This window comes from Rhineura floridana, chromosome 9 (genome assembly GCF_030035675.1).
Source record: "Rhineura floridana isolate rRhiFlo1 chromosome 9, rRhiFlo1.hap2, whole genome shotgun sequence".
In the NCBI taxonomy this organism is placed as follows: Eukaryota; Metazoa; Chordata; class Lepidosauria; order Squamata; family Rhineuridae; genus Rhineura; species Rhineura floridana.
Genome location: NC_084488.1, coordinates 40,416,568 through 40,439,723, shown reverse-complemented (window position 1 = coordinate 40,439,723; position 23,156 = coordinate 40,416,568). Strand labels below are relative to the sequence as shown.

The 23,156-nt window shown below is 39.6% G+C and overlaps 1 protein-coding gene across 3 annotated transcripts in view; it reads right to left on the bottom strand.

Moving 5' to 3' along the window:
• Positions 1 to 4,398: 4,398 nt before the first annotated feature.
• Positions 4,399 to 23,156, bottom strand: part of CFAP97 (cilia and flagella associated protein 97) — a 29,763-nt gene continuing 11,005 nt past the window's right edge. For all 3 annotated transcript variants that reach the window (XM_061583807.1, XM_061583808.1, XM_061583806.1), the window contains 3 exons: positions 12,262 to 12,530; positions 6,231 to 6,381; positions 4,399 to 4,921 (listed from right to left, as the gene is read on the bottom strand). In XM_061583807.1, the coding sequence (XP_061439791.1) occupies positions 4,788 to 4,921; positions 6,231 to 6,381; positions 12,262 to 12,530 (554 nt within the window). In that variant the 3' untranslated portion in view covers positions 4,399 to 4,787. The remainder of the gene's footprint in view (positions 4,922 to 6,230; positions 6,382 to 12,261; positions 12,531 to 23,156) is intronic.

Genomic DNA, 23,156 nt, shown 5'->3' with positions numbered 1-23,156 from the left:
GAGTTTTGGAGTGCGTTGCCACCAGTACGCTGATGACACGCAGCTCTATTTCTCCTTTTCATCTTCTACAGGTGAGTCTGTGGATGTGCTGAATCATTGCCTGACCGCGATAATGGACTGGATGAGAGCTAATAAACTGAGACTCAATCCAGACAAGACTGAGACACTGTTGGTGAGTGCCTCCCCTGCCCAGATGGTGGATGTTCACCCTGTTCTAGATGGGGTCACACTCCCCTTGAAGGAACAGGTTCGTAGTCTGGGAGTTTTTTTCGATCCTTCCCTGTCTCTTGAGGCGCAAGTGGCCTCGGTGGCAAGGAATGCGTTCTACCACCTTCGCTTGGTAGCCCAGCTACGCCCCTATCTGGACAGGGATGACCTCGCCTCAGTTGTTCATGCTCTGGTAACTTCTAGGCTTCTGTAGTGGCCCCCGAACTGTGGAACAGCCTCCCCGAAGAAGTACGCCTGGCGCCTACGCTTCTATCTTTTCGGTGCCAGGTTAAGACCTGGCTATGCTCCCAGGGATTTTAAGCGTTTATGTTATAATTAAATTTTTTTCTTTTTTCTTTTTTTCTTTAGTTGCTGCTTGTGTTTATTGTTTGTTGTCTGATTTTATTGTTGATATTTTGTATTTTAACCTTTTTGTACACCGCCCAGAGAGCCACTCGCTATGGGCGGTCTATAAATGAAACAAATAAATAAAAACAAATAAATAAAAGGACCATAACAAAGCCTGAATGACTCCTTCCATCATCTTTGAGGGTCCCCAAATCCTCTTCCTACAAGCATCCAAGCCCGTTCCTTCATCCAAAACTCACCTTTCAGTGGCAGTGACTATTATGACTCTGCAAGACGGACTCCGTTCATCAGCACTGGGAATGCTTTAAGGTTCCTGTGCACCAGCATCCTACACCCCAAGGACATGCAGCTTTTCCAGGATGTCTTAAGACTTAGTAGGGGCATTAGGCATCCTGGAAACTCTTACTAATCCCATTCTGAGATAATGAAGAAATTCTCAGGGGAATGGAACTCAGCTCATAACACTAAGCATTTTGAGCTGGAGAAAGTTGCATTCTGATATAAATGTTGACATCACTACTCAATGTGAGACTCATCTTAATAGATGCTTGAGGTAAACAGCAGGATATGGTTATCCCAATTATGTCATATGTGTGACCTTTCCTAATGAGCAACTGACAGTATGCCAGACTAGCTGGATATTTAGTCCAATCCAGCAAGACAGTATTTGTGAAAGTGAACAAGCGCTGTATCTCTGTATCTTAATATACAGTACTTACCTAAGTTAGCTCTGTATCCTCAGTTAAACCTTTCTTTGCTTATACATAAAATCAAGTTTAACTCTTACTTCTGTGAAGCTCCAAAATTTGCATATGATCACTAGTGACACAGGGGCCTCTTCACACATTGTATATGTACATTGCTGTTTTTGTTTCAAAAATATTTTCTCAACTGTTTTGATAATTTTAATGTCTTTTGTAAACCACCTAAAGGTTTTTTACGATCAAGTGGTATATAAATTTTGATTTAAAAAAATTAAAAATCAAACATTTTATCACACACAACCCCCCCCCCCAAGATATGGGTAACTAACATGTGCTTACCACAGTATTTATTTACTAGGGGCTGCTGCTGCTGCTTGCTTTGCTAGCCAACCCTGCCTACCCTCACCAAACTCCCTCCACCCCTGACCAATTCCAATTTCCCCCATGGTAAACCCTTAAACTTTCCCCTTTCACCTCCTGTAACTGCTAAGTCCTGCTTTAGACCTCGCTGTTGCCCCTCCCTTTCCCCCCCTTTAAGACCACGCTAAGCCCCCTCTCTTCCCCTCTTATACCTTTAGAGTAGTCTGGAGATAGAGTGAGAGAGTGAATAACCAGGGGGAGATGAGCAAGTGGGCAGTGGCAGCCTAGGCAAGCCACAGAGCCAGCTCCTGGGAGCCTTCGTCCCTACCATGAGGCCTCCCATGAAGCCACACCCTCAACATCCCCCTGCATGACATCATGATGGTGTGATGGGATAAAGTCTTACCTTTTTATTATATAGTAAAATTTCTATTATACACCATACACTAAAGAGCTGGGATGGGCTGTGGTTCTGTGAAACATAGACATACTGTGGTAAATGCATGTTGCTGCTTCGCACTGTGTGAGGTATCTCTCAGAAATTAACAAGAATGCACTCCAAACAAACTAGAAAATACACTCTCTATAGAACTGTTGTTTAAGATGGAAACATTTCCTATATCAAGAAATGATGGGGGATCGACAAAGAGTGAGTTCGCAACCATTAGAGAAATAACTTTTAATTAGAAACAGAAATTTGACTCTGACAGACTTACTAAATATAAGATCTAAATTTATCTCATTTTGTTCATAATACTTGTCAAAAAAGCCTGAATCTAAAATGGCTTTGTGGCAAAAAATTGTGGGGATTTTCTCTTGTCTGAAATGGGACTCTTGTCTGAGCAATGACTTGCATTTTTTCACAGCAGAAGCTCATTAATTAGGACCAAGCAAGAACACCTGCTTATCAGTAGTGACTAGTACAATCAAGGCCACAGGCTTGGGAAGTACGTGCCAGTTAGGCGCAAAAACTTGAGAGCATTGCATCATGTGAAAGCCCCCTGATTGGCTAATTAATTCTTGCCTGTTGCTAGGGACTTGCCCATAGGATTCAAACTTCAGCCTTTTTTCTCTTGGGTTCTATCAGGCCTATTGGTGTTACCTGTGTGCGGTTCAGTTTTCCATCTGCTATCCAGGCTATGCATCTCTGGGGAGATGTGGAACCATGAGCTATACAAGTTACCTCTTTTTAAGTATAGAATAGGCTAGACAGTTTTGTTATTTTGTTTTGTGACTGTAACTCTCTGTATTTTACCTTGTCCTCTGGGTGTGGGTTTTAAGGAACCATTTCGCTGCTATTTTTTTGCACTTATATTTAATAAAGCTACTTCTTATTTACCTTCGTGTGTTCATTTCAGGAGGAGTGTGTGGTCATTTGCCCACGGACTACCGTATATTTCGTTATTTTACCTAAAGCTCCAAGACAAGGAGTGTAACTTTGGCTCTTGTCTGTTGGAATCCTTGGCAAGTCTATTTCTGGCACTTTGGGTTTCCCCTTGGCCCAGAGTGGTTGACCAGTTTAAGGGGTGGTGGCAATCTACCTACCTTGCAAGGTTGTTGTTAGCTACTCAGCCCTGGTAAGGTAATTGTACCTTGCAAGGATCAATTGCCCTGGGTTTGGGAATTTAGTCCTGGAACTGAACCGGGTCAGGTTTATGACGGACTCATGACAATACTTGGATAAAATGCTCACAGAAAGGAAGTGCAATGATGAACAGATATAATTCAATTGTTCATTTACTTAAAGCTTTAAAAATAGTGACATACAAGTTTCATATTTCCCATAAATCAATCAAGCAAAACATTTAATATGACACTGTTTAAAACTAGCACACACTGTGCTTTTTATGAAGGGAAAAAACTGTCAAGGAAAGATTTAAAAGTGCTTACAGTTAAAAAATGCACCCACAAAATGGCTGTTTATTTAGACTTCATTCAAGAAACAATGAAACCCTATAAGGAACAATTCAATCACCATAACTGTGCAAATACTTCACACTGGCAGAGCTATCCAAGTGTTACATTACGAGGTCAATAAGACAGCTCTAGTTCATAGAGACCATTATTTTCCACTCAATGTGTAAATGTTTACTGCTTAAGACATTAAAATTGCTGTCAAGGTCCTGAATTTAATCCACAAAAAGAAAAGCTTCTTTTAATTAAGATTGGTTTGTCAAGTTATTACAGCAGACAAAGTACTGGTTATGTTACAAGTAGTAGCGGACAGTGTGGAGTCGAGCCTGGGCTCCCGTCACTAGCATCACTGCACCTTACCAATGTTTCTGCCAGTGTGTTTGTGCCACACCAACCTCCCCATCATCTCACCCCTCCTAGTAAGGTGCAGCAATGCTGGTAATGGGAGGTCAGGTAAATGTCATCACCCCTCCCCACCGACCACTACTGGCCACAAGCAATGTTAAAGTATTTAATATCACATTTCTCAGTATTAAGTATGGAGACCTGATAAAAAATCATTCTTGGAATATCGCACCGAAGAAAAAGCAAAAAAGCATAAACTCATCTGAAAGGACTCAGTTCATGCTCTCCACCTTGCAACTGACCGTGACCATTTCAAGGCTCACCATTAAGTAACAGAGTTAAATTGCATTGCGTATGGTCTCTCTATCATTTCCGTAAGACCTTATAAATAATTATATTCAACACCAGTGATGTAATTCATGTTGAAGACTTCACATAAATTGATCATGCTAAATTAAAAATATCAGCTACATCGTAAGAAATAAAGGTTGAGCAACTATACCAATATAAATTTTTATTGTATGTTAAAAAAATCAAACACATTTTTTTATACTTCTGGTCCAAAAGTGCAACAATTCAACCCTCTACTTTGCAAATCTGAACTTAGAGATTGAAGAATATAAATAAGGTTTACAGCGCCACTTTCCTTCTACAAACATATTATCAGTGGAAACACTGATTGGGAACATATTATCCGAGATATAATAGAGATTTTGCTTGCTCACAAAAACAAAACAAAACAAGCCAATGTTGTATCTGTTCGTAGTTAATATCACTTTACAGTGTCCTTTAATCACCAACAGTGAATATTACAATACTCTTGCACAGACTTAACAGCAATCTGCAAATACATCAGAATTAAAAATCTGGTGGCGAAGTGCAAATAACTTATAGCCAGGCACCACGAATATTAGTGGGTTTCAATCGCTGCAGGGCACCACTGGATGAGTCATAAACAGGCCTCTCACTCCTTCGACTCACCGTACTGGAGGCACTGTGACTAGATGCTCGTGAAGTACCTCCTGTCAGGAAGGGCACAGAAAAGAGAGAACATTATAAAGAAGTGGTGGAACTCTGCATTTGGAAAAACAAAACACTCTAAAAATCTATACAAAGAACTCCACATTTTATGATCAGAAATGTTGGGCTAGACTCTTAACACCTGCAAGTGCAGCTCTGCTCATGGAAAGGGGCTTTCTCCTTTCTGCTGCCATCTTCTGAGCCCTCAGAAAGCCAATGTTCCTGATGATTTGGGACTTTCAGAATGGAATAGGATGTGGCAGAGATGGCTTGGCAGGAATGAGAGATGCCCCCATTTCCACAAGTAGTTGTGGCTTTTGCCTGTACAAAAAACTCTTTGGATCCAACTCATAAAATGTATGCTTCCCCGCTGAAATGCACCCCACACCGCCAAGAAATCTGAAATTTGGTTCACTTGTATCCCTAACCCAAAACACTCCTGTGTACTGGAAAAATCTAAACAATAATGTGTTCTTCTTCCCTTACAAATGGGGAACAAGAATTATATAAATAGTTAAGGCACCTCAACTTTAGCTGGAAAGTGGAAATTTTGTAGTGACATTGCCCAAAGCATTGTTTACAATAAAAAGCTGAAAATGAGACTTCTTAAAAAATATATTTTACATCTAACTCTTAACACACATAGTTGGGATATGAAGTCTATTAAGGCCAATACACACCGAGCAATGGAGGTTCCATACGGAACTAAATTAAGGATAGGCAACAATTCTGACTTAGCACCAGACTTTTCAATGGTCTGCATATTCCCTACCTTTGAGTGATCCTGTTCGCTCCAAACTTCAGCAGCTTTCCTCAACACCAGATTTCCCCCCTCTAATATATCGTTCTTACTCACAGAACAGCACAGCACTACAGCTCTCTCTTGTATGCCACTCCCTCCACTCGAATAATCCAAGCACCAAGTGGGGAGGAAGCAAGCCAAGCTTATAATAGCAGAGGAAGATGATCCGAAACCTCTTTCCTTTCAAAATATTGATAGTTTCTTTCAAAATATTGATACTGATATTTTTGGGAGGAAAAAAATTGGAGCAGTACAAGGAATGGATAATGAACAAAGAACGAACTTGAATTTGATACTGCCTGTAAGGTTGACGGAATGCTTTCAAAGTGGGATCCATCACTAGACTAAATACTGGGCTTTATACATTCTGCGGTCTTTTCACACATTTGAATCATGTTGAGACAGGCGAGTGAAGACTTCCATGATTGTGCATCTCTGCCTGCAAGCATTTTTCACTATTATAGAATATACAGACTGAATAATACAAATACCACATTAGAGCTACTTACGAGAGGGGCTGTGGTGGCTCAAAGCAGACTTTCCTCGCCTTGGGGTTGGAGCTGAACTAAGGTAGTTCATCTGCCGCTGATAGTCCATAAGCTGTTCTGAACGCCTCATACCAACTGTTGGTTTCACAGCTTCAAGTCTCTTCAAAAAAGCCTTAAATTTAATTTTAAAAAATCAATATTGTTTAGTGACAGTAACAGTAGTTGTCATAATTAAATATTATTTATTTAGAGTGAAATATGAATACTTTGCTACAATATATTCTGTTTGTGAAGTATTAAAATCACGGGCAGTGGAAAAGCTTACTTTTTTTGAATGAACCAGGCATTATGTTAGGTCAAACAGCGCGTTATGTTTAATACATAGACTGACTCAGCAAAGTATCCCCACCCTGATCAGGATTAGGTCCACTGCACATGGGGAGGAAAAGTTTAATCCTTCCATTCCTAACCATGATCCCCCCACTCACAGCGGTTGCCAATACTGATATCTATTGGGGCTTTTTTTTTCTATTGGTAACTGTCATGTTATGGGTAGTTGGGGGTGACTGTGGGTGGGGACGGAAAGCTTAAACTTCCCCTCCCTACAAGTGGCAGTTCTGATGTTGAATGCCCACCACCTTACTGTTGAGGAAGAAAGAAGCCCACATCTAACTGCAGGCCATATATTACAATGAAATATGCAGTTTGTTCCTAAGCATATATCAAATTTTAGAATGCACTTTGGCTTAGGAAATCCATTATATGATCATCTGAACCCCGAGTAATGCAGTGACATTAACATCATACAGCTCAAGCTTACTTTCCTCCCCCCCTTTTATTCAAAAAGAAGCCCACGTGAGGGAGACCACCCACTAAACTCCAGACTATACATGAATTATGAAACAACCGTCTTGGACAGCTGTTTGGCTTTGTTTAAATTATGTCTTCTCTAATTTCATTCATAAAAGAAGCCACAAATATTTTTCACAGCAGAGATGGAAGTATAATAGTACATTTTAAATAAAGCTTAGCTACTTTTGCTAGGTGAACTAGAAATAAAATTTCAATCTAATACCCTAACTCCACATTTTCAGATTTTTATCCATGCTTCTCTAAAATTCAAACATATCAGACATATTGATGCAACCATTCTGCTTGGTGCCACAGGTGGTTCACATAAAACATGGAGAGTTAGTGTGTGAGTGCAACAGACAGAGAGAAAATCAGTGTGCAGTAGTAGACAGGATGTCTGCCTTGGACTAGGGAGGTGCAAGTTCAAATTCCTGCCCAGCTTACAGCCTTTCCCAACCTTTGGGTCCCCAGATGTTACTGAACTACAACTGCCATCAGCTCCACCTAGTATGGCCAATGGTCAGGAATGATGGGAATTGTAGTCTAGCAACATCTGGAGACCCAACAGTTGGGAAAGGCTGTCATCTTCTAAGGTATCTTCTGTCTAGGTCATCTTGGGACAGTTGCAATCTTGCAGTCTAACTTAGCTCACAAAGTTGTTGTGAGGCTATTAAAAAAGGGTGGAACCATGCATACTGCCCTGAGCCCTTTGGAGGAAAGGCAGGATAAAAATGTAATAAACAAGATGTGATCCTTTTCTGGAAGAAAATCCTCTGTGGCTATAGCAACATGCCTTATGTTGCCTACCCTGATAACATGCAATAATCATATTGCTGCCCTAGGCTCCTACTGGGAGGAAGGGTGGGATATAAAATTGATAAATACAATAAAAATATTGCCATCTATGAGAAGTAGTGTCTTATTTTTGTCCAGTATAAACAACTGTCTATATAAAGATATCAAGAACACACAGAATATTCTGCACTACTTGGCATTAGTTTGGAAAGTTTAATTTCCCTGGTACACATAAAAAATAAATGCTGCTAACCAGTGTTGCAGACTTCAGAAAATTTTGAACTAGAAGAGTTCAATAAAGCTAATTTTGATAGCTTTTCATAGGAAAATCTACAGTTTGCACTGGAAAATATTTTGATAGCCTGCAGAGTTATGTAATTAAACTTGTTTGTTTTACTTGTATTTAGTAAACAGAACTAAAAATGTTGAAACTGCCAAGCTTGTCTAACGTTGTATTTGGGACTGGCATCCACTCACTGTTACTAATGAACTTATAAAATGGAAAATATTCCACACACACAAAAATAGAATTGTAAAGCTTTTTATTCCTCATCACTGCTATCAACAGTAGCTTACACTTCCAATTTAAATTAACTGCAAGTTAGTTTGAAATCTGATCCCTAAATTGTGGTTAATCTTCACTATGATTAGTTGAAACAGGCCAGCTTCATAAACTATCATTTGAAGTTGGTGTGCTTAAAAAAACAAAAACAAAATTAAGATTGATCAATTTGCCTGGGTTTTGATGACATGACAAATTGCAGTTAATCTAAAATGGAAGTGAAAGCTTCTGAACTCCTCAAGACTCCAGTGGAGGTTGGGAGGATGCAAGCCTTAGGTGAATGAGTTTTTGTTCAGAGTATATCTGAACAATGCCAGTAAGTTACATTGATGTGGAACAGTCATGTTGAAAAGACATTTGCTAAGCGTGAAAAAATTAAAGCTCTGATATAAGCTTTGATTTTTTAAAATCTATAAATGTGTTTCAATATCAGAAACTGCATGGAAGATCTTCTCTACAACATAAAAAGGCATATAAAATATTTGTTCTGAAAGAAAACGATTTAAGCAGAAAAAAATCAACTTTAAAATGGGACCAATGACTAAAGACAAGCTAACCATGTACCAATATATAAACAAAGAATAAACACAACTGGGCTAATTACAATGAAATGCTAAATAACTAAAGTAGGTGGTAAATTGAACATACGGTAGTCACAGTTCACCAAAGAAGAGTGTTTTAGCCTAATATTCTGAAAAGGTCACTAGATTTCTGAACAAGTGTGGCCAATTTATTTTATTTGGATTTCTGCAGAGCATATTGCACACGGGAAATGGCTGCTCAAATCGGAAAATATGAGCCCAATGCAATTATTTAAAGAAGATGAACATGAAAGAACAAAATTTATTTCTTGGTGAAAACAGTTGATAGATGGTTTGGACTGGAGCCCTTAAGAGAAGTTTTAAGTCGTGAAGAAAATGTTCATGGATTAATCTCAAAGTAGAAAATTCACTGAAGTGGGAATGGGGAGCCAACACATCTGCTGCTATGAATGATAGTATCATAATGTCATCAAATTATTCTATGGCAAATTAGCATTCAGAATATTTGTATGTATTTGGGGTTGCTCTACCTCAAAACAATACAACAGAACTTGAGAAAGTCCAGAAACTGGCCAGATAAGGAATCGGATGGGTGGTGGTGGCAGTTACACATGGAAAGACATGAAATGCTTCGGTTTCTTACTATAGAAATATATATATATATATAAATTCCTGAGTGCTGGGGACACAGAGAGCAATACCAAGAGAAGGCAGCAGAGCATGAGCAATTTATTCTACATTTCATCATATAACTCACTGCAAATTTAAGATTTAGAAATACTTAGCAATAATCAGAATTCTTATGTAAGAAGCAGACAGACCATGAATCAAACTGTTTCTGCATACAATAATACTACACAAAATTACATTATATTACAATTTGATGAGCTCTAAAGACCTATTACATGGAAACTGAGTTTCTATTTGCCTCAAGTTGTGTTACTATGGTTACTACAATGGTTCAGTAGTAATGGAACAAGCCAAGATACAAATAATGAAAACAACTGCTAGCTATAGCTTCAGTTATTTCCATTTCACTTTATATTCTGGGCTACATTCTCTGTGTGTTATTTATATAGTAATTTGCTCTCTTAGTACTACACCACTTGCTTTTCGTCTTTGCTACCAAGATGACAGAAAATCCTTCTCAAGTTAACTTCTCTTTCTTGCTAGGGAGTGGTAGACAGAATTCTTTTTTTCCCATCCTAGTATCAGAGATGTGGAACCTTTGTATAGCAGGCTGCATTCTAGCCAAATAAAAAGGCAGAGATTTTTACACACCCACACCTTTTCTCATCCAGGGAGTAAGAGGCATTATCACAGTTCAAGAATACATTCCAGCCAGGCAAGAGTACTCCTGAAGGGTGTGGAGAAGGGACGGTGATGGCCTGGGAAGAGGGGTGTATGGCCTTGGCTGGAGCCCACAGACTGGGACAGCCCTGAGGACTAGTAGAGGGCCTGCTGCACTCTGAGGGGGCAGGCCCCTCAAGGTGTACAGGAGGGGTGGATACTACTGTGAGGGTGCATGTGTGGCAGTCTGTTAGGGGTGAGGGACAAGGGATGAGGGAGAGATCTCTTTATAGTATATTTTAACATTGTTTAATATTAATCTATTTAATCTGATGGAGAGTAGTTTCTGCTTGCATGGTTTTTTCAGTTTTCATATGATTGCACTGGGGTTTAATTTGTTTCTTGTTATGGTTTGATTTGCTTTATTATAAATTGTGATTTTGTTGTATTTAGATGTTTTGTTTTATATTTTATCATCTGTCATCTAGAGGTTTATTGCATGTGGCAACTGATAAATGAGGGGGAGGAGCAATTAGGTGTGCTGGGGTCCACCAGTCAACAAGAACTGGCCTGGCGGGTAAGAAAGTGGGCTGATAGTGGTCATATGGGCTGCTGGGGGAAGGAAAGGACAAAAGGTCTGTTGTGCTCATGAAGGAGCCAGGCTATTGATTCATGAAGCACTCTGCCCAACTGGTTCATGTTTGCCTGGGTGTGTATGGGCCTTCCCACTTTCCTAGGGTGGGGCTGTACCCTGAATCTGGGACCCCGTGTCTAAGATGTGTACTGTTCTACCCAGTTATAACTCCTTATATATCCTTTGTGCTCCTAGGAGTGCCTTCTTTTGCCCTTGATGCAACTTCCCTGCCTCAGATATGAACAAAATGAATGGAAGCATTTTCCCCCTGGTGGGGCTTGAACTTTCATTTTGTGCTTGCCAACCTTACGCCATTTTAAACCTGAGGCCCATGTTCCATTATGGCCAAACCTCAGGGGCCCACATGCCAACAGGTGTAACCAGAGCTGGCAGTGGGTGAGGCCAACCCACACTTGTGCTCTCTCTCTCTCTCACATACACACTCACACATACACATAAGTAGGGCCTATGGAATAAGTCTCTGGAGGCTGCTACTGGAAGGGTGTGGCTGTGGGTCCACTTGTTACATGTCTTAGTTCTTCCCCTTGGCAAAAGAGTTTCCCTCCCTGAAAGGGTCTTGAACTCTTCTTGTTCCAGGAAGGCTGTGCATGCTCTTTGAAGGCATTCTGCCCAGGGAGCTATGTAAGTGCTGTGTGGCTTCTCCTTCCTTCCCTTTGTGTCGTGCTCCAAAAACAATGTTTGTGAGGACCATCAGGGGAAACCCTGTCTGGAGTCTGATTGCACTGAGGTTGTTGCTGACTATGCTACTGGGGGTGCTGTAGCATCACAGTGTGTCTTGCAATGCAGAAGTGTGTTGCTGGGTGTTCACTGGCTTCCTCTGTGTGTGGGTGGCATGTGGACTTTGCAGCCTACACGGTCCCCAGTTAGTGGACTAGTTGTATTTCCAGGAATGCTGCGGGTCATGTCTGTCATTTTTATATTGTTTTTGTATTTTCTGGTTGCTTGTTTTTTCTCTTTTCTCCTGGGATGAGCATGGTAGCTATTACAGTGACATATCTCCTTCCCCTAGCATAGTTGGAATATACAGGCATACTTAAAGTCGCTTCACTTAAAGTCGCCTCACTATAAAGTACATGCTCCATACTCCACCATACCCCACTTTAACATATGCGCTTCGCAATAAGACACTTAATGGCACGACGCTGCTGCCATCTAGTGGCGATTGCCATGCAGTACATGCATAGATAATTGCTTCACTTTTAGTACATTTTCACTTTACATATACGTTCCGGTCCCATTGCGTATGTTAGTGGGGTATGCCTGTAATTATTCTGCTCATATACTTATTAAAGACATACTAGCTGCCTAGTTGATACAAAACCCTGTTCAATAAACAAACAAGCAACTTCCACTAACCAGATTCTCTCTGTCAATCCTTTGCTGTTCCCTCTGCCTGTTGATGGCACTGTGGTACATCTTAGGTGTTGGGCCTGAAGGTTTCTTTATCGAGGCACTTTTGCTTCTGGGCTTTGCAGAGTGTTTTGTCAATTCCTTTAAGAGCCTTTGGTTTTCCCGATCAATTTGTCGAACTTCCTCATTTGTGAAAGAGTAGTTTTTCCTTGACCCTATAGATGACTGATCCAAGACCAGCTTCTGTTGTTCCTTTTTCTCCAGCTGCAAAAAAGCTTTAAACACAAGCAAACATTGAGAAAGCAACATACCTGACTGGTTTGTATATTTTTTTAACTTGAAATCCAGAAATATCTGTCAGAAAAGCCAAGTTCAGGTTTAACCACCTACATTAAGTTCTCACTTGAAGCTAATAGCCCTTAACTGATAACACATATATGCATAACAAAAGCGACAACCACTGAAGTAGATTTACAGTGCAATCTTGTGCATGTTTACTCACAAATAAATCCCTGCATTCAGTGACACTTCTAGATAATTGTGTATAAAATTGCAAGTATTAGGCTCCAGGTGTAAAAGTTGCTTCGCATCCCTTTTGTTTCCAAAAGAAAATATATGTAAACCCTAAACATTTAGATCTCTGGTAGAAGTATACTTAAGGAGGAATATAGTACATATGTGAAGATGGTTCTATGAAGGGTTGATATACATTATCATTCTTAAACTTGATCTAGGGCTAGGCAATGTGAGCACTTGGCCCCATCTAGAAATACTCTCTGAACTGATATGGTTAGTTTTGAAAATTTACTTGCATTTAAGACAGAGGTCTCCAACTTTTTGGGGCCCAGGGGCACACCAGTAAAACTGTTGTGGGCACCCCCTTCCCTGATGCCAAGCACACACCACAACCTATTCTATTGACTACAACAGAATGCTTCTTTCAAATCTAATTTCAGTGGGTGGAAGGGTGGACCCTGCAGTTGCATGTGCACTTATTGGTACCATGTTGGCACACTCCCCCTCCAAAGTTAAGGTGTCCTATTTTTGCAGCTGCTATGCAAGGCTCTCTCTCTCTCTACTTGGAGCACCAGACTATGTATCAACTTACATTTCTCATAATTGACAGTATGTACATTGCTGAAAGAGACATGGGCATTAGACAAGGACAGTATATTGTAGTCTATCCAAACTGACAGAGTTTCATACACCAGAGAGTCTGTTCTATTTTGTGTGCCACTGAATTAGGTGTGGAGGTGTGGTTAAACAACCAAACGTGGCATGACAGAAAGAGTTGCACAATATATATAAATGCAAGTTTCTCAACATTTGTCATGCTTTTTTCATTCTAGAGATTTTTTGCATTTCATTTCCATGATTCAACTTCCAGCACTGTGGGAAGTATGACAAGCCCCTGAACAAAAGCCCTGAATACTGATGATTTCAGGAGTTCCTAGGTCACGTAAAAGTCTTTAGGCTGTATCTTGCCTACTTCTAATCTACGATTCTATCGCGTAAGGAGACAGGAAACTGTGTTGCTTTCTGTTGAATGGATCCAAGACTGCTCAACTGATCTGTTGAAGTAGGCAGGATGTAATTCAGAAGCCCTTGGCACCAATACATAACTTCTCCCAGGAACTTATTGCTGTTTATTTTATCAACAGTAATACATTGACTGGAATATAGGATCAAATGCTACCAGATTTGCAGCAAAGTAGCTAACTGTGTAACTGATGGTAGCCTAAAGGTGTGACATTTGGATGGGCAACTCACTTGTAAATGTAACAAAACCCCAACTGACGTTATTTTAACAAGTTTGATTTATCTTTAGGAACTTGCATGGCAAGAGTAAGAGCACAAGAAAGGTAGTGCAGGCCTTCTGTAAATCATTTACATCTTAATTAGGTTCAAAACCTAAATCAAAGGAAGACATGGTGTTTGTTTAAGTATTTGACTGAATGAACAGAGCTCTTCACTGCTCTTAGATTAGCTTGTATGTGCCTCTCCAGACCCTCTCACAGTGTGACCAAGACTGAAAGAATAATCATCTATGCTGAATTGCCAACAGGAAAAAGGAAGGTAAGTTTTGAGAAAGAAGTAGTAACTTGTCAGACAGAGAAAAAGATAGAGAAGCATAAGGAAGTTAAAAACATTCCTGTTCACTCAGGCGTTTGAAGGCTGAAAGATACTGTTCCCGACAACCTTCAGATTATTAGCTGTGAGGGTATAACTAAGTGTTCTACATATGGTTTTGTTTTATTTTTAATTATATTGTTTTGCTACTTGGTTGTTTGCCATCCTGGGTTCCCTTGGGAGGAAGAACAGGATAGAAAATTAATAAATAATGTTGATAATAAGTAATTACAAGCCAGGATTCAGAAATAAGCATGAAAGAGAAAGCCAAGCCATATGGAGAAGACAGGATGGAACAGGAAGCTAATATCCACTTTCACCTTGGGTGAAATGGAACTGGTAGAAGAGTTGCACCTGGAAGAATAGCATCATGGGATGCATACAGTGAAGAAAGGTAATCAAGCCAAGCAAGGGATATATCAATTCCAAGCCAAAGGCAATAGGAAGCAAGCACCTTGTCAGTGTATCAAAAGATTGATGCAAATGTTATGGTAAAGTCAAGTTCTGGGAATTATTTCCAGCAAAATCACAAAAATGGATAGAGTTTTCCAAAATTAATATTTTTTTTCACCATTTAGTACTGACTTTCATATCAGTGTGAACTTAAAAACCATTAATATGAGAAAAGCTAATTTATTCAGTAATTCTTCAAATCTGAAAAGACAAGCAACACTGCAAGGAAAATAATAAAGTGGACAGAAATAGCAACTCAATTATGGTATTTTAATCAACTTCAGTCAAATTACACAAAATGTATGACATAATTTTTGTTATTACCAAATGTGTTCACAGCATGCTAAAAACAAAATTGCAAAGCATGTAAAAGGATCTGCAGAAGTCAGCTTCAACAAAAAAAAAAAGTACATGTTAGTAAAATCATTCCTAAATACACCCCTGAAAACTGAATGAATTCTGGCTGACTCTATAAGTTACTAAAATGGATTTTAAAAAAATGTTTATCCCACAATTGCTATGAACAGCGCAAAACAATAACCCAAGTGTTCCACATCCTCCTATCTATCTCAGAACAAAGCCTTCAAATATATTTCTATGAGAACAGGAAGAACGCTGCAGAGCATGAAAAAGCACATTAACACATCAGTTAACGAAGTAGATGCGTTCCTGGACATTACTTCTTTCACAAAACGTTGGTACCAGAGGTAGGAATAACATAGAAAGAATAGGGATAGGTTCCTACACCCACTCACAGATGGCGAGGACAGCTCTGCCCGGCACCCACCCACTCTCCCTTCCCCTCCTCTGAATCATGTTGGATCCTTTCCTCCCCAGTCTTGGGAGAAAGCAAGAGATCTTTAATGCAAAGCAAACACATAGGCTGGTCAGTTTCACCTTAGAGCAAACTTGAAAGTTTATCCATAGCAAAGGAAAGCTGGTCAGTTTCACCTTTTAAAAAGCCTTCTTTAAAAGGAGCTTCATTCCTGGAGAATTCCTTAACTGAGGCATTACTGTAATTGAAAATGGCCTTTTGAATATCCCAAATTGCTGAAAAACTGGTATAATATGCTATTGCAAAGATGTTGAAGGCACAATATTACATAGCTCATGGTTTTGCAATCTGAACATTTTTCAACTGGTTCTGTCCATCAAAACTGCTGTTAAGAAAACAGTATCTAGTAAATTATGAATTCATCTTGGGTTGTATTAGAAAGGCAAAATGTTTGGGAGATAACACTTTTCAAAGGAAAAGACACCTAGGACCTTGGATCCTTAATATGACAGGTTACATCACAAAACTTAAATGCTACTCTTCCAGGTGCCAGTTCAATTCCTCCTGATATAATTCAGTATACATTTCTAAGTTGCCAGAATTCTACCCATACTAGAGTTAAATACAACAGGTTGGATCCAAAGGTACTCTTCTACTCACTGAAAACTTTTATATCTTGCACTGGAGTCTTTGGTAAGGAAAGTGAAGCTATACCAAAAGATTATATTCTGCCTGCATAACAGTTTCTGCAACCTCTTGTATAAGCAGGAATAAGAGAATAGCTATATGACCTATCTATTATAGTACTGCATGAATTCGTAAGCATTTGCACAACATCACTAGTGGCTATTTTCCTTCTACTTGTGTTTAGATTTAGCCAAATATTCTTCAACATTTACTCCACATACTAACAGCATACTCAAACAGAGAATTAGCAATTCTAAAATATATCACAGCATTCTTCAGTATTTATGTTCATTTGTCTCTGTCATAACATCACTTGCTGTTGACCTAATATTTCCCTTTACCAATAAAGGTTTTATAGCTGTAACTGTAGATGCGACAATCATTAAAAAGAAAAAAGTTTAAAATTGCATGGATTGGGACTACTGCTTCAAATTTCTGAGCGCCCGCTAATACAATTTTAATTGTCTGTAAAATAGGTAGTGGGGGATTCTTCCAGCATAGCTACAAGTACTTGTCCCCCTTCTCCCTTCCTTGCTTTGAAAAGGTATTCAGCATGATATGGTGAGCTCCACAAAAACTGCTTCTTCGAGTGTCTGCATTAAAGTGTCCAGGAGGAGGAACTGGGACACAGTTATATATATCTCAGACATCCTCTATAAAGTAGTGGGGCACACATTTTCTGTGATAATAGAATGCTAAACCATGGCTCAGTTTCAGGAGGATGAATGACAGTGGGCCTTTGGCCCCAAATATCTGAGAGACTGTCTCTTTCCCTACAGACCCTCTTAGGTATTAAGGTCAGCAGAAAGAGGCCTTCTTGGTAGTTCCATCAACCTCAGGAGTTCAGGTGATAGTGTTCTGAGAGAGGATTTTCTCTGTGGCAGCAACTAAGTTGTGGAATTCCCTCCCTACAGAGGAGCATCTGGTTCCTTCGCTGTACAATTTTCGGTGAGTGCTCAAGATGCACCTCTTTACCCTGGCTGTCGGCACTTGAGATGTATGTTTTCAGGATCCACCCTATTCTTGTGAATCTAATATGTTTTAATTGTTTTAAATACTGTAGTTTAAATTTCTGTGATGTGTCCTGGACTGGCAGTCATCACCATCATCTTCCTCATCACCTCACCTTCAGTGCAGACATGAAGTATTTAGAAGCTTTTGTTTCTCTTTTATATGAATCTCAGTTTGTTGTTACATCCAATCCTGGACCGACTATGGTTAATCTTTGTTGTTATGTGCCTTCAAGTCAATTATGACTTATGGCGACCCTATGAATCAGTGACCTCCAATAGCATCTGTATGATTTATTGAATAAAACCAAGTTCAAACCATGGGTTATGAAGGCGGCTCGTTTTAACGTTTACCACAGTTTAGGGTTCAGATTAATGCTAAAGTGGGTTTAATCTTAAACAGAATCAAAACCTTCTAGTTTCCTCAATGTGGATGTGCCAAAGGAGGAGAGGGGAGGTGCAGTCCTGAGACTCGCTGTTGCTCATCCTTGTGATGCTTAACTAGCTATGTGTGAACACAGCCACTGACATCTAATTCTGCAAGATGCCAAGAGCAAAGTGAATACACATTCAAACAAATGCAGCAAGTTTACACTCCTAAACTCACTCTTCTTTATTATTTCTCTCCTATGTGGCTTGGTCTTGTACAAAGTAAAAGCCATTACTTGAGATATGTCAAGTAAAAAAGTGTAAAGTGCATGCTACATACACAAATATAAATCAGATCTAAACTTTTTACATATAATTGTTCCAAACAAAGCCACTCTAGCACAAAGAGAGGGCTGATTCATCTAATAATACTACACTTTACACTAGCCCTGAAGTCCTGGCCCTCATTTGGTACTTCCCCTCTCCCTATCCTGAGCTTTTTGCCTTTTCTTTCTTTGAACAGCATATGATCAGTTGCTTTGTTAGTTCCCCTCATTTTCATTTTTTGGGGGTAGGAGGGGGTAGGTGTTTGGAGCGCTGGAGGCTGTTCAAAACGAGGCTTCAGCAATCAACTTCATACACTTGCCATGGCGACTGTAGTGCTGCCCCCTCTGGTGAGAATAATGAGCAACCAGCCTTATTCCCAACTTTGGAGCTGCAGAGGTGGGCAGGAATCATCCTAGTAGTTGTGCAGTGCCACCTCCCTAGCTCAAAAGTTGGGAAGAAGACAGGCAACCTCTTCCCTCCACTGGCCTTTTCTGTTCTAGAGAAGCTTCAGAGAAAGGCTGATGGGGAGGGCTCCGGCTTGGGTACCACTTATTGAAAGCACATCAAGCACTTTCAGGTGGGTGGTAGCCAAGTCAGCACTCTTCCCTCCCCAAAGGAAAGGCTGGCAAGCAGTTTGTTGCCGGGGGGGGGGGTTCCTAAGAGAGGTGGAAGTTTGCCAGGTGGGAAATGATGCTCACAATTTTTGACTTGGTCAACAAAAAATTATAGATGCTTGTTCAAAACGTAAGTCCAAAGAACCTTTGAGCATGGAGAACTAGTTGTACAGTTCTTTGGCCAATAACAATCTTTACTTTTATGACTTCAGAGTTCTGTTCCAATGTTTTACATATCGGAATGCAGCAAAACAATTATAAAATACTGTATATTAAATTGTCACTTACACATCTCAACCCTTCATTGCTTGAAGCTTCTACATAGACAATTTCTTCTAAATTAGAGTGCTTTAGTTTTCTGCAATGGATAAACCACCCCAGTCTTGCTCTATCATACAGCCCCTATGGAGTACAGTTAAAAGTGTATTGTTTAGTACCGAAATAAAAAAAGCCTTAGGAAATGAAAATAAAACTTAATACTCCTAAATCACTAGAATAAAATTATTGTTGCTAGACAATAATAGAGGAAAAGCAGGGGGTGGCTAGCATCCAAAAGAGAAACCAAATCATTGAGACATTTGACTTTGACACAGTACAGAAAGCCATTTGCTGGTCTTATAATCTTATAAGCCATCATCCCCTGATGAAAGCCTGCAGATAATAGGCTGAAACGCATTGGGTTCTATCTATAATAAAAGTTCCTATTTTCCAGCATCTTGGTCTTTGACCCCTTTTTTGGTTTCGCTAGACAATAATATACAGCTAAACTGTGCAAGCCTAATTTCCACACCTCACCAAGAATGCTGAAAATGTGCACGTTGTGGGCACCTGGCTTCTGCACTATAAGTAGTGTCATCATAAATACAGATTAAACAAACTATTTAGGCCCAATAAGGGAGGTAAGCAGGTTATCACTTCCTTGCCTCCTCTTGTAAATAACTTAGAACTGCTAATGTTTCAAAAATGTTATCACTGTAATTACAATATATGGATTCATTAAGATGTTGTTCACTTATTACCTGGCCCCATGTTTGTCTTTTCACCATGAGTAGAAGTTAAGAAACTGGGACATGAATGGTGAACCTGTGGCCCTCCAGATGTTATTGACTACAACTCCCATCAGCTGCGACCATTGGCTATGCTAGCTAAGGCTAATGGGAGCTGGAGTTCAACAACATCCGAGAAAAACTAGATAAACATTAACACAGAGCTCAACAATATGCAAGCAAAATTTGAATAATTTTTATTGACAGGCTGAAACTGGACAACTAATATTTTCTTCACTGTGGAGTATCACTATGGAACCTCACCGCTCTTGATCATGCCAAAGTCTTGGTTGGGAAACTATCCCATTCTTGAGTAAGGATGCATGAGTATTATAAAACTTAATGACTGCATTCAAGAGTAACTGATGCAGCATCATCCAAGATGGCTGCATTAAGGAGACAAGCTCCAGCAGTGTTCTTTGGCAACTTTCACAAAACGGCCACAAGTAAGAAAAGATTTGCTTGAGGGGAGAGAGGAAGGGACAATTGGGTGGAGATATTTAAACGACAATTGAGCCCAGCACTTTTTATGGGTTTCTCTCCACCCTCAAATTAAAAAAAGGCAATATATATTGTCTTATTCTTGAAACAAGTGTATTTTGGGATTAGGAAAGTATGTCCCAAGTCAATTGTTAATGTGGACTTTAAGAAGAATGACAACATTTGATATCAAGCAGCTGATTTCTGAATACCAGCCCCTAAGGAAATCAGAAGATATAAAAAAGACTGTCTTTGTAAACAAATGCTAACTAGTTTAGCATCTGTTTTTTAGATTCACAGAAACAATTTGCAATATATTTCATGCAGTTACAAAATATATCATGATTTTGTTAAAAAGGGACTTCATTGTCAAATATATGTTATGTACATATTTTTTCCAAAATAGTTCAATTATGACAAGCAGTGCTTTTTTGGTTAAAAAACCCAGGTATTGGTACTCATATCTAAATAAAAGTGCTGTGAGAGCCAGCACAGAATAGCTGCTATGGACAAAAAAAAGTGCCAGTACTCCGTTCCACCGAGTACCATTATAAAAAAAGCACTGATGAGAAGATAATTGAAACAAAGGTTTCTTACAAAGGTAATAATTGTATTGTAAAGCTGTGCTCCTTAGGACATAACTAATCCTGCGGACACAAGCTATCCCCATCAAGAATAAACAGACTGATATGGACACAGATACATGCTATATTTGATCATCAGCGGGACTCTTTCTATGGGACGGCATCTTTACCACAAGCCAGTCCCAGAGCTCTTCCTGCCCCCTCCCTCTCCGGGGAAGAGACCAGAGCCAGGACTATAACATAAACTGCTAGGAACCAGGCTGGCATGAACTATTCCACAAATCCTTAGGATACTGTAGCTTTTCATGGATTGCAAAATGCATTGAAAGACATACTTGGCTATAAAAATAGTATAAATATAACATACATATTTCTGCTATTAAATAGGTGGTCTATGGCAGCACTCAAAGATTGTTTCAAGGTTATGATGCACATGCAACTACCGTATGTGCTAAGTGCTGTACAAAATAAAAGTAGATTGATTTTGACTACAGAAATTCCACATTTTAGTTTAATTTTCTCTCAGTAATTTCTCTCTTCAGCACTCACCTATTTTCCTTCAATAAATTCCTGAAAACTGGGATGCTTCATCACATTGATCTATATCAAGTCTAACTGTATGGAGAAATCCTCTTTCCAGCTGTTCAACGTTTGAAACACTTCTGATGCTGCAAAGATTACTGTCAGCATGTCATAATACAGATTCTGCTTACATGACATCAGCAGTACATCATAATAGATTAGTATAAGGCATCTCATATCAGATAAAATGTAATTAAATGACAGAATGTATTCAACCTGCCATATTGATTCTATAATCCTCAGCTGAAGCCAATGAGTCTTCCACAACGTCTGGAGACGTACTGGTGTTACCTCTAGATTGGTGGTATTTTAAAACCTTTTCCAAAACTAGAAGACATGCCCACACAAGAGCTGTTGGCTTGGGTGCATATATAGCAGGCCTCTGTATTTGGTACAGGACAGGATTTCTTTCATAGCTGCACAGAATGGGGAAGCGCATCTGCTAAACTTCTCCACATACCACAGAACTTTGTAAAATTATGTTTTACATGTAAGAGTCCTGATCTGCTATGTGTCTATGAATCCAAAGAGGTGCTTGCCATGATGTTATAATTTTCATAAATATGACTATATTGGCCACACCTATGCCACATTCCCCAGTTTAGCTACATTTAACTTGTAAGGAGATGGCAGAGTACATAATTCATCTCACATTGTACCTTTTGCTCCTCCAAATGAATTATAACGTGGAAAGTATCCTCAGGGTGGACTCAAATTTGTGGTTTATTATTTGTTGCATTCATTTCTCTTCTTTATTGTTTTGCGTATGAGGAAGACCTCTGCTCCCTATCATGCTTTGATGTGCATGCCCACTGAATCAACACAAGTTGTCAGACACTGTAACATGCCACTGGGAAGTAAAGCAACCTTCTAATTAACCCAAAGCTCTGTATTCTGAGAGCTCTAATTGCATTCTAAGAGCCTATTCTAACTCACTTATACTCAAAGACAGATGAATGGCTCCATTCATCTATAAGACATTTTAATATATGTGTTACAATAACTGGATGTCAAACAGGAGACCTAAATAAATTGAAATAGTATGGGATTAGCATATTGTAAATACAGTATGTAACATGAAAAAAATTACACAAAAAGTAAAAGTTGGCCAAGAACAAAAATGCCAAAATCCATACTAGGGCAATACTTTTATTAGGCCAACCAAAATGCCACAGAATAGTATACAAACGTTTGAGTTCCCCAGAACTCTTCATTAAGCTAGATGGTAAACAGAGCAAGGGAGGCAGGGAGGGAAAAAACAGGCTGACAGTGAAGAGATTAGAGCCTGCATCTGATCAGTCTCAAAATGGAATGTGGAAGGAAATAGTAGATATTTAAATGAGAGTTAATGCAGGTCTCAGGTTGTCATTGGCGATCACTCGTGGCCGAGTAAGATTGTCTTCCAAGATAAGGTCTTTAACGGTGGGTCCATAAGTGACTGTGGAGGCCAATTCTGGATCCACGCAGCCTCCCACAGTGAGGACATGGCTTTCCAGATGGAAGATGGTCACGATGAGGATTTGCTTGACGTGCCTTCCGCTTAGCTCATTTGTCGCTTTTGCCCTGTACTCGTGCTTCTTCAAAGTCCATAGCACCTTTGATAATGGCCAACCTCCATTTGGGACGCTCATGGGCCAAGGCTTCCCAGTTCTCGATGATTATGTTACATTCTTTTAGATTTGCTTTGAGAACATCTTTAACCTCTTTTGCTGTCCACCGATATTCCGTTTTCCATCCTTAAGTTGGGAGTAAAGTAGCTGGTTTGGAAGACGGTGATCAGGCATTCAAACAACAGGGCCGGTCCAGCGAAGCTGATGTTGGAGGATCATTGTTTCAACACTGGT